The 18487-nt window shown below is 45.6% G+C and overlaps 1 protein-coding gene across 1 annotated transcript; it reads right to left on the bottom strand.

The window, feature by feature from the left end:
- Nucleotides 1-776: 776 nt before the first annotated feature.
- On the bottom strand, nucleotides 777-3337 carry LOC143346443 (dynein beta chain, ciliary-like). The gene is made up of 4 exons (XM_076774542.1): nucleotides 3022-3337; nucleotides 2027-2433; nucleotides 1244-1671; nucleotides 777-1135 (listed from the first exon to the last, which is right to left on the bottom strand). Exons 1-4 carry the CDS (start codon nucleotides 3300-3302, stop codon nucleotides 890-892), a joined length of 1362 nt encoding a protein of 453 aa, XP_076630657.1. The 5' UTR covers nucleotides 3303-3337; the 3' UTR covers nucleotides 777-889.
- Between the last annotated feature and the right edge of the window lie 15150 nt (nucleotides 3338-18487).

Below are 18487 nucleotides of genomic sequence, written 5' to 3'. Positions count from 1 at the left end.
CGTCTGGGCGGATTTTATTCGCCTCCAGAGCCCCTCGACGAGCTCGCCCAGCTCTACGATGTACTCCAGAACGCCGTCCGATCTCCAGCATAATTCTTTCTCTCCGCGAGAGACGAGGGAATCGATCCTCGTTATCTCCTTCTCGATCAGCCGGAACTCGACCCGGCTGGTAGTCTTGCAAATGTTGTTGTACGAGTCCACCGTCGCTCCCAGCAGGGTGCGAAACTTTCGAAACGTTTCCACCTTCTCCGACACCTGGCAAAATAATAATATCACGCTCACGGTGCATCGACATCGTATGCGACGGTCATTCTTTAACGTGTACTATTATTTATTTATTCACGGTAATCTCATTAAATACAGAATCACGCAGAAACAGCGGCGCGAGATTAATAAGGAACAACAAAAATATAACGCCATAACAATAGGAGTTATTTTAGTTCTGTATCTCTCCATAACAGTTTGTAAAGCACTCATTCGAGCAACCAAATAACCAAATAACAAATATGGCGGCTCATTGGAAATTCTTACACTACTAAAAACTTGCAAAGCACCTTTATAGCCTGGTCCGGAATATCAGACCTCGACATCTGCTGCAGGTAGTTCACTTCCTGCAGAACAGCCAACAGTTCGGGGTCAAAGTTCAGCAGTAAGGCGGAATCGGTTCCGCGAGCCAGAATACTGCGATTCAGACCAACGTTAACTGTTTGCGGTACCGTTCGGGCCCATTCCTCGAAAAGATCGTTTTCCTTGTCGCTGAAAATCTTTATCAGCCTCTCGTACCTCCTCTCTATTATCCGTCCTTCTTCGCTGCTCGCTATGCTGAAACCGCGAGATGTCTGTCTGGTATCTACGTCCGTCTCTGAGTCTGAATCTCTGTAGAAGTCACTCACGGATGTTGAATAGCTTTGAAAGATTGAATGGGCAGATCGATGCGTTGTCGCAGCATGCTGGTAAACGTCAAGGCCGCGGCCAAAGGCGGAAGATTAATCAAAGCACCTCTGGTACCGCGGTTGAACAACACTTCGACGACCGTTAGCTCGATGTTCAGCAGCTCCAGGATCCTGGAGTAACGGTCAGTAAATTGTTTGCTTATCACTGGCCGATCCAGCACCGATCCCGCGATGTTTATCAACTGGGAACATCGAATTCAAATGCTTGGGAATCAAATAATTCAATAACGTGTCATTATTATTATACGCGAATAGAATTTTATTCGAAGAGCAAACCCTGTACAATCTACCTTGAAGACGCTTTCGAGGTTCCCACAGTCGTCGAAAGCCTGACAGAGAATGGCGGCGAGTTTGCTGTCTAGGTCGGTGATGGAATCATTGAATTTTGCGCAGTCGATGGCGAACGACTCGTCGTCGGGCTCGAGGGCGTCGTTGGCACGCACTGTGAACGACAAGAATAGTTGCTGAAACTCTTTGTAGACGTTGATGATTCTACTGCTGAGCGATCGGCCGAGTATTCCGCCGATCTCGATCTTCTCCAGCTTGGAGAACTCCATGACGGTGTTGAACAGCCACTCGACGTCGCTCAATCGTCTCAAAAAGGCGTCCAAACGAGCGAAAACAGCACTGGGATTGAAGGTCCACGGCGGAGCGTGGGGCTTCATCGCTGGCATGTCTTTTCTCAGTTCGAACTGATGCTTGAACTCCTCTAGAACTCCTACGGAATGATCGAAATATCATTTGACTGCCGTGATGATCATTGGTGATCGATGCTTCGAGCTTACATTGCTTCTTTAAGATTTAGCATAGTACAACAATTCCAACACAAAGTACTTGGAACTTATATGTTAAATATGTTTAAGCTTCAACAACACCCAAGCAACTCACTTAACATTGAAAACAACGCACGAAGATTAAAAGTACTCCAAAGGATAAGACGTTTCCCTTACACATGTTATTATTAGCTATTCTTCTTATTTGTTCTGAGATTGTATGATACGTAAAATTCATCCTACGAAAGGAGTAAACGTATTCCTTGCATAAGTGGTTGTATATTTCAGGAGAAATCCCACCTCTGGATATTTGAACGCGCTGCAGTGCCTCGTCCACGTCGCTTTGAAAGATGGAGGTCGGGTCGAGGAATCGGCGAGCTTCCTGTATCAACAGGTTGCAAATCTGTCGAAGCACGATGATCACCTTGGAAGAGCTCTGATAGTAGGTAGATTTCGACCAGGCTAATCCCACCGAGTGTATCAGCGTGGCCATTAACGGCTTAGCCTCGGAGAAGTCGAGCTCCTCGACCGTTTTGAAGCATCTCGCCAGAGGCGACAGATACAGCGATATCTCCTTCGCTTCCGCCATCGAGGACACCACGTTGTCGAAGAGAGTGCGGAAACAGGGAAAATAGGCGCTGTCCGTCCTCTCCAGGATGCTCGCCATTTTCTTCACGCGGTCCTCTTGCAGCTGATCGTAAATGTATCTGTCGAAAAAGTGTAGGAATGGATATACCGTATGAATGTTTATTAAATGGTATGGCTGAGGAATGTTTCGAGTGGATCCTTTGCAGAACGAACGCAGCGTGTTTTGGTAAAATTGGCCAAGGTGTGAAAGAAAAGTGTTTAGGACAGAGTACTTGAGATTATCGTGTGAAGGGAGACGGTGACCACCCAGGGCTCGAGGCGAACGTGACCAAATGTGTCTTTCAAATGTCTGATGACTGCATCTAGGGTGAACGAAATAAAGTGAAAAAAGAATGAAAGGAAGAGTGAAAGAAAATGAATGAGAGAATGAATATAAGCTGCAGGAAAAGCGCGCAGCGGGCAGAGGGTTTTTCCCGAGATTTCGAGAGAGTTCGAGCGAGAAATGTATACGCACACCGTGCGTTAATCTTAATTTTTCTTATATAATAATCCGATGTATAATAACTAGTTTCTCTATAATGGACGCGTAGAAGTCGTACGAAGATGATTTTTAATACGCCAATAGATGCAACTTGTTATTTTCCGAACTCTGAATGCTCGAAATTAATTATTGAACAAATTGTTCGTGAAATAACGACGTCTTCTACCTTAAATTCGCTAATCTGGCGGACCAGTAGTCCAGCTCAACGTCGGGCGTGGGATTTTGGCCGTTGTCGAAAGCTGCGCTCGATTCCTGAGTGACAACGTCGTTCACCAAGTACGCCCACTTGATCACCACACCCTCGATGGCGCTTTTTAAATACAGATCGGCGGCTTGCGGACCTTCCGCTCGGACCAGCTTCTCCATTTCCGTCACCTTCTCCATCCCCGCCGGCATCGGGAGAACCGTTCTCCCGTTCACCTGACCTTTCACCTGTGTTTCAACCATTAACAATCTTTATCAAGGAAATAGGCTCAGCTTTATTTAATATTATCTTCTTCTATCGAATACGTTGTCGATTTATAATAGAGTTTGATATTAAAATCAGGGAACTCGAGTTGTATAGTTAAAATAAAAAACAATAATAAACACTCTACGTACTTTTGTTTGGAATTGAAAGATATTCAAAGAACTTATTCATTCTAACAGAATAGCTTTATTACTTGGTACAGGATACCGCGTAGAGAGTGAACGTGCTTGCAGAGGTCCTGGACCGCGACATCGGGCAGATCCTTATGGTTCTCCGCTTTGCTAAGGAGAGGAGCAAACACGTTATCCACCAAAGTGGCCAATTGATCCACCACGCGTGAGGATAGATCGCCTAGGATCAGCATCGCTGTACAGGCCTCCTTCTCCTTCGCCAGCGGTGTCTGCTTCACTTTCACAGCGTAAATGCCTAGAGCAGATGTCTCGATAACTGCCATCGTAACCTTTAGACGCTGTATGTTTCGTCTCGGTTTATATTTGTCCTGGTCTCGTAGAAAACTGTATCTTTATTGCTCCTTTCTTCACGATCTTAGTCGTGAAAAACCTGACGAGCTCACAGGTTCTGTCGCGACTCGGCGAGACTCGGGCGTGTGTGCACAAAAATAACAATGTCAAACTTTGTTAACGAGTCGCTAACGGCCACAGCGAGGCGCTTTAAATATATGATATTGAACACTGTTCGATCGAAAGATCGTCTTCTTTTTAAGCGTAATATTGTATTGCATTTGCAAACGTTGTATTTTCAGATGCAATTTTGAATTGTTTTGAATGTAGATTTTCTTGGACTCGACTCACCTTTGGTCCTCTGGCAAGGTATGGGAAACGACGTGGACGCGACTAATTGCGCGTTCGGCGTCAGGACGACGAAAAGCGCCGCGGGGAACGGATTATCGAGAAAATCCAGCACAGCGTTACGATATTCCTCGGTGAGTAGCAGCCTGCCCCATTTCTCCGGCTTCAGTTTCAACGACTTTTGCACGAATCCTCCGATGTATTCCAGCCGAAAATCCGTCGGTCCGTCCGAGGCAGCCATTTCTGTGCCCAAAGACGCGAAACCAGTCTCAAATCAACTCTGAAGTATCGGTTTCTCGACCTAACGTCGAATATTATAGTGAAACATTATACAAATTACAGGGGGATGGCTTTACGCCGTGCTACCGGGGGAAAAATTCAGTCTTGAAACGAGGGACTACTATGTAACTCGAACTAAGTGCGTTAAATGATCCGGAAATGACTGTGAAGAAGCAGGACTTACCCTAAAACTGTTTTAGGACGAGTTCGTACCCTCGACTTGGATTTGCTCCTAATTTCTACCAGGCATTTCTCTCCCCGAGTACGAGAGTGCATGCGACGCGCCACGAAACAGGACTCACATACTTTGCTGTAGAAAATACTCGAAAGAACTGGAGGATGGGGGTGACCACGCAAGGGGGTGGTTAAATGATAAAAATGCGGATAGTTTGGTGGTCGTGGTGCAAGCAGGTCAAGAGACCAGGCACCGACTGAACCCGTGACGTTCTGGCATTGGCCGATCGTGTCTTTGAGGTGAGTTTGCTCGTTGGCTCCCTATTGTCACGGGACGCACGGAATATCCCGACGAACAACTGACACTGCACGCGATCCTGCCTTTCGCGTACTGGCAGGTACCGTTTTACTTTTCTGTAGCCCGGTTATTAGTCCGCGTTTCGCATCCGCGGAAGTCCTCCATTGTCTGAATAGGAACGCACGAGTCTCCTTTCGATCGAGCCCTTCGACGCTGGACGGAGAACAGTGAAAATCAGTGACCAAAGCACGATGGTTTTCGGGTACCTTTTAGGGTGAGTTTAACAAGAAGACTTCCTTTTAAGCAGAGACAATTTTAGTCTTAGATGCAAGCTTGTATTTAAAAATTCAAATCGAGACCAATCGAGAGTAATAGCTTGAATGTTTGACCAAATTTTAAGTATATCTTGTCTTCCTCGTTGAAGCCAGCATAAAATGGAAATGGTTTTTAATGGGTAAAAATGACCTTACGTTCGACGATCCCAAACTATCAGTCTTCCGAGGGTTGAATTGCGATTCGTAGAACGTAGCGCAATTATGTAGGAACGTAATAGCGGTAGAGAATTGGTTTGTCACTTTCAATGTGGGTAACTCAGGCTTTCAGTCGACGAAGCGCATCGCAGACGACATTGTTGGTTGTTCAGCGGCGCATACAATGCATCACCGCGATGGTTGAAAAATCGTCGTCCCTTGTCGTTTGATCGCTTGCCAGGGACGAATTAACCCCGATCGGTTCGATCGATCGGCCGTGAAAACATGGAAATTGCGCTGACGCAAAAATGGGGAAGGCCCAATGGAGCAGCTGTTTGCCGTTGGATTTCAGCCAGGTAACACGGCAAAATGGTCCGCGACGCTTTTTCGATCGTTGAAGCTATTGTTCGAAACTAGCGATTAGAAATCAAATACTCCGCGACCTGGACAGTCTGCTCCACGGTTCGAACAATCTGTAATTACAATAAAAATGGTCGATTTCGGGAACGAATCCGCCCTCGTCCCTCGTTAAACGTTCCAAGTCCGAGCGTTGCGACTCTCGTATCTGTCGCAGAAAAATTCTCAGTGACGAAACGGTAAAGAAAGCGATCATGGTGGTTAGAAGTCCCACGTAAAAATGTTAGAAAAGAGTGGGGGAGGGCAGATTGCATCGACCATCTGCCGACCAGCGCAAACGTATCGTCTACCCTCGCGGGCCAACTTCAGACGCTTGAAGAGCGCCGATCAAACATCAAAACTAATTCCTACCGACAGATTAGCCGTCTGGCGTTTCCCGAAAGGCTCGAGATTTTCCGCTGCTCGAGCACACGTTGCTTTCAAGCGGCGTGCGCGCAAATGGATGACGGGTACCTTTAGAAACGTGGCGCGTGCACGCCACGCACAAAGGGGGAGGAGGAGGTGGACGCGCTTTTCATTTCGCGGCTGCTCGCCCTTCGTCGAATTAGGGAAAAAGGAAAAAAAAGGAACACGAGCACCCTCGTGCCGCAGCGTCAAATTACATCCACTAGCCCCTCCAGCGTGCCGCGAATTTCGTTCATGCCGGGTACTCGTCGCGCAAATTGGATCTACGGCGCATGGGGATCCCTGCAAGAGGACAACAGAGACCCAAGGAGCGTAGGAATTTTCTCGATCCGTTGTCTCCCGCAATGGCTCGAGTTCACACGCCCGGAACAATCGGTACTTGGAACGCTGTACAACTTGGGGATGCTTGGACATTCATCCATCTCGTATGTGGATCATCCAAATCGATCATTTTCGTCCCTAGATATCCGGAATTTTGTTCAAAATTGGACAGGGTATAGACCATACGATATTAGAAGTAATTCAAGTCATCGTTTTGCTGATTTCAAATTTGTTTTAAAAATACGGGCCTCAAACTCTTACAAATTAACCCTTAAGTAGGATTATTAGGGCCGTTGCAGCCCTCTGCAAGTTTAACATAATAATTGTTTAATGTATATCGATGTAATTATTTGAAAATTGATATAATCCTCCGTTAGTTCATTGTTTTTTAAATGCTTTAAAGAAAAGTTGATCTCCATTTACCAGTTTGATAGGTATCAACGTCAAGTAAAATTATTCAGTTGAGATTGAGAGTCTACTTAAGGGTTAAACTGAAAAAGAAACATCTCAATGTGATAAATAGTTTCTGAGATAAAAGTTCCCATTTTCAAAGGTTGCGTCTTATTAACAACCGCCCCCCGTCGTTTTCGTAACGGAGTATAAGTATACGACGCTCGGATTATCATAATATCGTTCGCCGGCCGCGTATGCTCTTACACGTTCGCGGAAAGTGACATCTTGCCACCCCAGTTTGCGACAAGCTTCAAGCTCCCGCCGTTGTGGAAAAGTTTTCGTCGAAAAGGATTCGCCAGATGCTAGCCTTTTTTTTCCTCTCGCGATCGCCCTCTCTCGCCTGGCTCGATTAGGGTGTCGAGTTCGCGGAGACTGTTCAACTTTCTATTCGTCCCCGTTCTCCAAAATGGTCTCCTATCGCATCGAGCGTTTCCGGATTACGCGAGAACGTAATAATTCCCCCCTGTTTCTCTTTATTCGATGCGCGGACACGCGGGGAAATCTCGATCGCCTCGATGGGAAGCTCCGGGGGGTTCGAGAATTTTCAAAGGGATGGTTATCTCTCGGGGGTGGGACCTTTATCTCGATGTACAGCGACCGGGCTCCGTTCACGCCCAAAGTGCCACGGATAAGAATGGCAAACGAGTAATTTTTTCAAGAACGTTAGAAACGTCGCATTTTTACAATAACGTTAAATTGTAGATCGCAGAATATGCATACAGAGCGTTTAGAAATTATGTGTCACGATGTTTTCAAGGTGTTCGCGTTGCAATTTCCGCTTTATAATAAAATTTGTTAAATCTATATAATTTTGAAACGCCCCCCCCCCCCCCAAAGCAGGGGATTGTGACACTGTTCCTCCAGCGGGAAACGATGCTCGCGTGAAAAATGACGAGTTCGAGAGCTCCCTAAATAAGAAATCAATTTGGTAGGTGTGTGGGCCAGGAAGCCCGGAAGCGAAACGGCCGCGGGGCCCGCGGGGTTGTCGGTCATCAATTTTCAGCGGCGAGGAATAAAGAAAACAGGGAGTCGAAGCGTCTTGGGAACGAAGACTACGAGCTTCCGGACGAGTCGCCGGATGATCCGTTCTGTACAGTGGGTCGCGATCGTACGCATAAAGCGCGTGGCCGGATGACGAATAGAGGGCCCGGGACAAATTGCGCCCAGAGGGTAGATAACGTCCGAAATCATTACCGACGCCCGTGCAAATTGTTTAGGCTCGTCTCGATGCTCGAGGAATGTTTTTTTCTCTCGACGATTTCAATCCAGGGAACGGAAACTCCAAGGAAAAGTGATTGATGGGCGGAACGTGACCACGAGGGTAACTCGGGGGTGGCTGCTCTCATGAATCGATTAAGATCACGCTTGTTGATTATCCGTCGCGTCGTTTTCGCGATAGTGGTCGTTAGTGGTGTCGTGAAGCTTGCCTTTAAAAGTACGTCGAGTCTCGAATTTTGCCTTTTTAATCCCCATACAGCGGGTACGCGGCCATTTTGATTATTTGTGTAGATGTAAATATGTTTTGTCTTGAAATCTACGAGTATTCTACAAAGTTCTTCATTGAATCAAATTATATTTATGGTAACAGAAATTGAATTTAAGAAATATATGAATAAAATGTAAATTGAAAGTATTAATAATAATGTCTCTCGGAGTGCAAATGTTTAAATTAGAATACCCCTTTGAGTCGAATGAGTTCCGATGGTTGACGGTCTACAAATTTTTATGAAAATTTGAAGAGGAGGTTTCGACCACGAAGCAGTTTCGTGTAGAAAATGAAAGGCAGTAAACTGTACGGAAACGATTCTCGATCGGGGGCGCCGTTTCGCGAAATGCTCTTTCCAGATCCCGAGTCCTCTTCCGCGGCGATTTTCCTAAATCTAACGGCACAATTCCGAAAACGAGTCGGCCGCGAGATCGAATTGGCCCGTCGCCAGGGACGTACCGGGCGAACGCTGCTCCAACAAAATCTCATCCTCGTTTCGCAAGTTTCCTTACGACCGCCGGAAGCCAACGCCCTCCGAGGCTTATATAATTCAGAATACCCGTCCTTTGCGGTACAAGAAACGGCCACGGTTTGCGAAATCGCGCCCGATGCGATGCTAATTTCGACCGAAACCCGTCTCTACAATTTATTATTTTAATCATGGCCACGAGCCTGACACCTTCGCCATCCCCCGTCCGAAACTCGGTGGAATGCAAGACGTTAAACCGGTACCCCGCCTAAAGTCTAATGAAACTCTAGCCCCGACGTTTCGTCTATCTACCAAACCTATTGTTAACTTCAGAAAAATCAACTTTATTCTCTTGGATTAGAAAAATTATCGATCTTCGAACTGCTGTTACTTTCTAAAAAAATATCATATAGAGGGTGTCAGCGTGCTCATTTTAAAAAGCGAAGTCTCTACTTTATCTATCCTTAATCGAATTTTTTCTAGGAGCCCTCGTTTCCTAGGTAATTCAATTTGAAAATTTCTATCGTGTCTGACCATTCATCTCTTTTTCTACTTATTCTCGAGTCCGGTTACATCAATTATACTCCACTGCACGCATTCCAAAGCGTTTTCAACGTAGATTTTCTCCAACAACGAGGCCTGGTATTCTCTTATTCTCGCCTCTGCCATAACAAATTCGTGAATATTCTTTGGTATCCCTCGAGCCAAAGTTTCACCGGGATGCGATACCCAAACGGTTCGAAAACAGGAAGTCGGGAACTCGCGAGTTTTCCAAAATTTACGGTCGTGTCGCGTCGCATAATTTCGAACTCTACGCGAGACGTTTCGCGCGTGTTTCGGGCTCTGCAAAGCTGTCCTCGATCGCTCGGTGGATGGGCCTGGGTCTCCGACGTTTTATGAGTTTAATTTGGAACGCTGGACGGGTTGCCCGACGTCGCGCGGGACGCCCACGGTTTCGGTTCCAGTGGGAAATTCGCCGGGAAATTTAGGACTGGGCTGGTATCGGGTTCGGGAACGTCGCCGCGACGACGCGAATTTGGCAACAGCTGCGGTTCCCTCCGAAAACGGCGGTGTCGTTACACGCGGCTCTAAATCTCCATGGTGCATTCGTAATTAAAGCAGTTATTGCCCTTGCACGACATCGCGCTGGATATTCCGAACCGAGTCCCTTTTAACGGAGAAACGATAAAGCCGCGTTTAAGCCACGAGCGCCGTTTGCATGACTGCAGCACGAATCCGTCGGGCTGATTCATTGCGACCATCTTTCACATCACGACTTCTCACGCGTGATTCACGATCGAGATCTTTCTGTGCTTTACATGTTCCAGGGACGACAGACAAGGTTCTCCTCTGAATCACTAATAACATTGTAACGTCCAGTTTCAGCAGTTATTTTTTACTAGTTTTCTATATTATATTACCCTTAGCTTCCCTTATCTACACAATTCTAATTGTCTTGAATAAATAAAGCTTCGTGTTTTGAAATGAAGAGTATATTGGGTATCGATATAAATTTTTTATTCGATTTTATCTGTGGAAACTAGAAAGTAAAATGAAGCTGTTTAACCCTTAAGTGAATTATTTGAAAATTTTTGTAATCCTACATTAGTTCGTTATTTTTCGAATGCTTTAAAGGAAAGTTGATTGTCATTTACCAATTTGTTAAAAATCAACAATTCAGTTGAGATTGAGAATCCACTTAAGGGTTAACTCGATTTCTCTGCGTAGGAAAAACGTACAACCGGAGTCTGACCAAACCTGTCCTATTCTACTGACGCAGCGGAGCTCACGGTCGCGAGCCACGTCGACGCTTCGATTTCCGTGGCAATCGTTAATTCCACGTGCGTGGGAGACACCCAACCGGTCAGACTGCCGCTGACCTTCCGTGGAATAATTTTTATCCCCTCGATGAAGTTAATCTTCGTTCGAGCGCCTCGAGCCGTCTCGAGGGACGGTGCTCTCCTCGCCTCGATTAACAAGAAAGAAAAACAAATGGAACCAAATGTAAATCCCTGAGCTACCTATCGATCGAATATTACCAAAAATTACTTCGAGATCTTTCGTATTAAATTTTCGACCTCGCAAACCTTTGTCTTTGCCAATCAACTGGCTTTGTACGATCTAAAATATACTATCATGCTATATAAAGAAATATTCAGCATACGATTTAAATAATTCATAGTCTCCTAAACTTGCTTCTATTTTTTCAGCGTAATTATCGTTCGCGTAAAAACCGCCGCACGTACTTATATTTCTCTGAAACTCGGAATTTTGCCTTGAAAAATTCATGGAAAGCGTTCTTCGTACATCCGTGAAAACGAGGACAGGGAACAAAGGAAGAACGAGACGCGCGAAGTCGACGAATGCAAACGAGCTCGGAGGCGGTGTTCGAAAAATATTTTTATTTTTCTTTTCGCCCCGTCCGCAACGTCGACGGGTTCTTCGCGACGATGACGACGACGAAGACGAAGGAATACAAAAGCAAAGGGCTCCCGGCGAGCAAGTTCTCTCGCTCGCTAATTTCCGGGGGCCGAATCTACCGAGCCACGAAAAAGATCATTAAAGTTCGCGTTACCATCTGGTTCCCGGCGTGCTACTCATAAAGACGGACGGAATAAGAATGGAACGGAGAAAAAGACGAGGCCGAGACGTTTCGGGCGGCGGAACTTAATCCCCGGGGCCAGAGAGAAATTTCTCTCGTTCCCATTCGCCCATCGCCGCCACCGCCCTTCAGGCTCCAACCACTTTCCCTAGAAATGCCCTTGGCGAGCGTCTGGGAAATTCTCCAAGTTAAGCTGCAGCAAGCTCTCCATTTTCGCCCACTCCATGCCCTCTCAACAGGTTACCTGAGTTTCTACTGCGAAACTGCATCCCGAGGCTTCCGCCCCTTTCGCGCAACCCCCCCGGAACGATCTTTCGTCGACGCTAGGCAAAGAGGGAGAAGCAAGATACGCGCTAGACGGGACCGGCTCTTTTCTCTTTTCGCCTATCTCGCCTGGCTCGTGTCAACAGTCAGCGTTGTCTTAACGCGTTACGGAAATCTTCCTCGCAACACGCTGCAGTTTCTGCTCGTACCAGTTTCAGAAACAACGAGTTTCCTTTCATTTATAGCGTACGAATACCAGTGGAAGTGACTGTATACCTAATAAACGTGTTTATATTGAAATTAACAGACGCTAGGTAAAAGCTGATTTTTAAAGGATATTTAAAGTGGCGTGCATTGTATAAATAGCTTCCACTGGAACTGTTTTGTGTTTCTAAATGTCGGATATATTTTCTCGTAACATCGAAAAGAAACAAAATCGATGATCGTATAATCTTCCATCGGGTTATGTACATCCTGAGACCATTTGGCTCTCAGTATAGTCGATAGCTTTTACCGTGCTCGACTCGAAAAACGCACCTATTTTCCTGTCGGTGTCGTCCTCCTCGACCTCCTCGTCGTCCTGCGAGGGCGGACGAGACGTCATCATCGATTGGAGCAGCTTCTCGAATTCCTCGAGCTTGTCGCCGGTCGGATTCTGCCGATTCGGCAACGGCACCACGATTTCCTCCCGCGTTTCCGACTTTTCCGAGCCCTGGCCACTCTCCGCGCTTCCCTCGGAATCCGACATCCTTCCTCCTCGCGAAGACAGTTGGCGAAACTCTCACGACGACCCGGGACCCTGAAAAATTCGTCTTCTTCTGAAGTTGAATTTTTCTGCCAAACGTCTTTAAATTTCAATAGAATAGAATTGTATTAATCTTAATGTCAATTTAAACCTCCGTAAATATGTCTGTAAAACAATTTTTCTTTTTTTTTTTAATGCCTGTTCCACAGTAGACGCAAATAGATGGAGAAGAATCTTGTGGCGACACTTCTCGTACTCGCCAGCAGAGGGATACGCTCAACACCTTTCTCACAAGTACTTGACCTCCTGCTCTTATATAATATACAGTTCTCGACCGACCATTGAATGTCCCTTCTAGGATTGCGTTTTACCTCGCTTCTTTCCATAACAGCAAGACACCGCGATCTTAATCGAAAAAGATGCGAATTATGATTGAAAATGAACTAGTGTTATCATAAATTTGCATTTCGAAAGCGCGAATCAACGGTAGAGTTAAAATTGTACGAGTATTCGATCGTCAGCAACGGTTTTTAACTCGAGTCAAAATTGATCCGTCTTTCGTTCGAGGTTGAAAGCCACGCCCGTAGCTTTGGAAAGCAACATCGATCATGCGACGGCGAACGATACTCGTTATACAACGTTCGCATAAATCAAGCTTGTATCTCGTCTCGGTCGGAGCCAACCAGGCAATAAACGCGTATCAAAATCCGACGGCCGTTTCACGGGACGGGCGTTATAATTTTCAACGGGATCAGACAGACTACGTTCGAACGGCCGCAATAATTTTCGCCCCGTTTCCGCGAGTCGATTTTACCCGGACCGGGGATGAAACAAGAAAGGAAGCGTAGACCGGAAAAGCTGTCACGTCTTGGACGTTAGCGCCGGCAGCCGCGGAAAATTGAGCTATCCGCATTCATATCCGCGCGGGTTTACGAGCGCGCCAGTCCTCGTCATTCCACCAATATTCGGCCGATATTATTCGAAGGTTGTATGCAATCGAGACACCCATTCTTTCCACCGGCTTTCCAATACTCTCACCCAGCCGGGAGAAAGTGGAGGAACCTCTTCGATCTGCTGACGTCGAATCTCGTCTTTTTCTCCCGCGACCTCCTCCTGTTCTCTTCGTCTCGCGAATCCTCCGCATCCCTCGTGCCTCTTACCCTCTCCACCGAAGTCTTGGCGCTCTTTCGTACACTTTGCCTACGAGGTGTCCTCTTATCGCGTGTCACGACGGCTCCTCGTCATCCGAGAACCGTTAAAGCTGAGAGGAGAAACAAGCCCGGAGACAACGGATGGGCAGATGGGAACTTTGCAGTTCTCCGGACGACGAAAGTCTTCGACGCATTCCGGGAGTTTCGGGAGCGTTAAACGCGACGCAAAAATATACTCGAGGGAGAATGAACGATGTACGGTGTTTGCGTAGAGAGATGAATCTGACAAGGCGGGAGGTCTCGGAGCGAGAGCTTTCGCTCGATTGTACGTTTCGATTATAATAACTGTATGCAATCTCAAAAATAACGTTTAGAGGACCTAGATAAGAGTTAATTTAATGAGGAATAATAATGAGGAAAGATTTAAAAAATTTTGTAAGCTGCCTTTTGACACCTCTGGGTAGAAGCAGCGTTAATCGCAGCGGTTTCGAAATCGCAATTTGTTTTATCTGCGAAAGGGTGCGGTCATCGTCTCAGGCAAACAACTCCTAGCAACGAGGCGTTGCCTCGTGACGATGTAAACTGTTTCTTATCGAGGATCTCCCTTCCTCGAGAGCCTCGTGCCCGACGGAAAAATAGGAGACCGAATCGCACGGAACGTTCCTGGCAATAAATACAAACTCGAGCCGGAAGAAACGCCCGTACGCCTTATTCCGTCGCTCGAAACGGAAGCGTCGGTCCGTCTCCGCGTTGTTTACGTTCCATAAAACACGAGGACGGGAATGGTCGAACGACTGCTCGAATTCGCGGGAAGGTTATTCGTTCAATTTCCAGCCAACGAAGAACTTTTCCCAAAGTTCGCTCGTTTCACGGTACACACACTGACCCAACGCTTTTCCCGCGTTCTCTTTTTCCGGTTTAGTCACTCCGGTGTCCTCGACACCTGCCTCGCGACCCCGACGGCTTACGGAATTACGGCGCGAGCGTCGCGGCGCCACTTACCAACGATTTTACAGGCGGGAAGGTGTCGCTAACGAGCTGACACGGGAGAAGCCAAGATACGGTGGAAGGAATAAAGTACACTTGCGGGTGGAACAATTTATTTTACAATAGAACTTTTTACAGTATCTTCGAAAGTATTATCCTTACAAGTTCTTGTCCAATTTTGTAGCTGGAGCTTCGCGTAACTTCGTTGATATGTTCCTCAGTATGTTGAGTACAAATTTATTAATTCTTGTATTCTCTTTAAGTTGGTCGGAATACTAGCTTCATAGGAGACTTGAGTATGTACAGGGTGTTCGGCTATCTCTGGGAAAAATTTTAATGGGAGATTCTAGAGGCCAAAATAAGACGAAAATCAAGAATATCAATTTCTTGACTGAGGCTTCGTTAAAAAGTTATTAAAAAATTAAATTAAAAAATTCCAAATCGGTCTAAAAAATTATTTTCGGTTGCGAGGGTCAATTACAATCATTTTTTGGTGAATAGACATATCCTTGAAATCCTATCCATTTTCTAGGAAGAAATTCGAGAAAGTGTGAAATTTTTCGATAAAATTAAAAAATTTCAAATCGTTCTAAAAAAATTATTTTCGGTTGCGGGGGTCAATTACAATCATTTTTGGTGAATAGACATAACCCCGAAATCTTACGCACTTTCGAGAAAAAAATTGTTTACCAAAAATCTAATGTGAGGCCAGAAATGCTTCCTTGAAATTTCATGCATATCTTTAAAACGTCATAACTTCTGAACGGATTGGACGATTTTGAAGTTTAAAAAAGCAAACTACGCATATTTTGATGGAGAATATGTACAAATTGCAAAAATATTCGAAAAGTTGGTCCTTGACCCCGCAAAATGAGAAAAACCCCATAAAAATGGTCCAATTTTCAAACAGCCATAACTCCTACAATTGTGAATATATTTCAATGAAACTTTTTTCTGAAGTAGAGCTCATGGATACCTACAAAAAAGTATTAGACAACTTTTCTGTAGGGCGTCAAACAAAATTACTAAAAATGAAAAAGGAATTTTTAAGAAAAATCGACAGGGGGTAGGTGCTTAAATTTTTCGGCGAAATTGAAAAGTTTCAAATCGTTCTGGAAAAATTATTTTTGGATGTGTGGGTCAATTACAATTGTTTTTGATCAATAAACATACCCCCGAAATCCTGTGCATTTTCGAGAAAAAAATTTAGTACTGGCGGAACTTTAAACGTTAATAACTTTCTAACGAAGCTTCCTTTAACAAATTGGTATTCTTGATTTTCGTTCTAATTTGGCCTCCAGAGTCCCTTATTAAAATTTTTCCCAGTGTGGCCGAACACCCTGTATATAGAAACGGAGACTCGATCGAGCGCTTGCGAGAGAGACAAAAGGTATCTTATAACTAAGGAAATGATTTGAAGAGGAAAAGAAAGGTAAAAATGACGAGAACACTTTAAATTCTGCGAAATTGTATCAAACGTTATTACATATACATATATCATGTCAGAAGTATCAACAGTGGTCTGCAGATGCACGCAAAGACCATCAGAGGCGAGCAGAGGACAGCGGGAGGCAAGTAGATGCTAGCAGCAGCCAGTAGCAATCGTTATACGTTGTCCGAAATTACATCACTAGCATCTCTGTTTGACCCGCGTCTCGGAGGAACGAGACACGAATTGAGTTTCATCAGGCACTCAATGTGTTAAATACTTGAAGAAACAAGCCATCTCGCGAGATATCTCGTCCATAGAAAAATTCGTTCGCAGGATTCGATGTTGACGATGAAACTGGAGCCATCGGTGCCCCGCGACATCGATCATCGAATCCCATTCTCTTTCCCTGGGTCGTAAAAGCGTTCCCCTTCATAGAAGAAAAAAGCAGATAAAGACGGCGCAACGAAAGAAAGCCGGGAGGTCGATAAAACGACGCCTAATTAAAAGCAGAATTCTAATGGAATCTTACGGATTTTCGCGAGCCCGTCACGGCCGTATATATATACGTCGTAAAGTTTTACCACCCGGTCCTATGCATAATTCATGGCCGTCGCGAAGATGCTGTTCTCTTTTCTGCGAGTTTTTCGCCCGACGGTTCCGCGTGACACGCTCGAGATAACGCGAGAATCTCTCCCTGTCGTCTCTGCTCGTTTCGCGGGCTTCGGGCTGCCTTTTTCCCGTCCATTCCGGTTCGTATGACGTTTTCAGCCGGGAACCAACGGTCCACCCCCGATTTCATCGTCACGCCGAGTAATTTCGCCCATGGAATCGCATTATCAGCGAAACATTTCGGGGTTGGCTTTATGGCGGAGACACTGCACGCCCGATACGCCTGGCAATAATTCAACTACAGCCACCGATCGGGCAACGAGGGAACGCTAATTCACGCCCGCCATAAGCGAGACAATGAATCGCGGAGATTAAAGGATCCTCCCGAGACAGACTCTTACGAGATCTAGAGTAAACGTACCAGTAATCGACGCATTAGTAATCATTTCTCGAGGGCGAATTTATTCCAAGCAAAAAAAAAAAAAATGGTACAAGCTACACGTTCGCAAGATTTGACACTATTTATTTCCTATTGTTTTATAATACAGACTTAAGTGTCGCAATTACACACTGGGGCAAATTCAGCATAGATTTCCACGATTAGCTGCCTATTATTCAATCATGACTATACAGAGATGCACCAAATGCTCACGTAGCAAGTTTTGCGTCTACTTAATCGTTAATAAAAGCGAATCTGGCGTTAATATAGTAACGTACTCGTCAGTCGAGTCAGCTACTCCGCGAAAGAGAGTAAATTCCTAGCGGTCGCGTAATTGGATTTTTTCCCCTGCTTTCGAATCACAACCAATTCATTAGGGTCTGTTTACACGGCGCGCGCGAAAGACCCTCGAACGAAATCTTTGGTCGAAACCGAGAGTGGAAATTTGCACGCGCCCCGGTGACAAACTGGCTGCGCAAACAGGCCCTTGTGTACAGCCGGCCGGCAAACACAGATGCCATTAATTGCCATTAATTCGGCCGCGTTATGGAGAAGTTTCAAACTTTCAGCAGCTCTTGTATCAACCAACACCGCCTGGAAAATTCAGCCCCCCAGAAAAGTCTGATTCTACGCCGCAACTCCTTCTTTCTCAACCACCCTTTGCTATGGATTTTTCGTTAAACGGTAAAGTTCTGCTCGTGGAAGGGTTATCCTAGCGACAAAACCAAGACTATAGTTTTCCCTTTGTCATTAGCTCTAATCCCGTAAAATTATAGTCATTGCACCTAATATTTTACGCGCGGCAACAGGGACCGGTAATGTACCATTCTGCAATAGTAGATTCAAATTCGAAGGGGGACGAATCGAATGCTTTCCTTGTTAGCCCTCGATATCGTAAAAAGAAAGGGTTCCAAGCGTCATGGCGGCAATAGTAATAACAGTAATCGGCGAAGGGCGTAAAACGAACCGCGGTCAGAGAGAACGTCCGCGTTTCCACTGATCGTACATTCTTCTTCGCGCTATTACTACGGACTGGCTCTAGCCTGACAATAATAACAGTAACAGTAATACGAAGTCGCGGAAGTCCCGAATATGAATATGTATCAGGTACATCTGTTGCCTCGTAAGCCTTTCTGCGTCGCGCCCACCTCCCAAAACCGCCCTCTGGACGGGGTTATGAGACGAGAAAGGGTGCAGACGCGATTCAATATCGGTGTCGGCTCCTTCTTCGCAACGTGCCAGAAGTTGCTAACGGCAGAGGATCGGGGGAACTAATTCTGCAACCCGATACGAAAGCTAGCACATTTTTGTCGTGTTTAGCACGTTTCAAAATAGATTTTCTCAAAACTCTCA

The sequence above is a fragment of the Colletes latitarsis genome, chromosome 10 (assembly GCF_051014445.1).
Source record: "Colletes latitarsis isolate SP2378_abdomen chromosome 10, iyColLati1, whole genome shotgun sequence".
NCBI classification, from domain to species: domain Eukaryota; kingdom Metazoa; phylum Arthropoda; class Insecta; order Hymenoptera; family Colletidae; genus Colletes; species Colletes latitarsis.
This window is presented reverse-complemented; position numbering and strand designations above follow the sequence as displayed.

Coding starts and splice junctions, on each gene's coding strand:
- LOC143346443 (XM_076774542.1), bottom strand. CDS start 3,302: ATGGTTGAAACACAGGTGAAAGGTCAGGTGAACGGGAGAACGGTTCTC. Junction 2,434..3,021: donor GCCAGATTAGCGAATTTAAG/GTAGAAGACGTC, acceptor CTTTTTCGACAG/ATACATTTACGATCAGCTGC. Junction 1,672..2,026: donor GCGCGTTCAAATATCCAGAG/GTGGGATTTCTC, acceptor ATCATTCCGTAG/GAGTTCTAGAGGAGTTCAAG.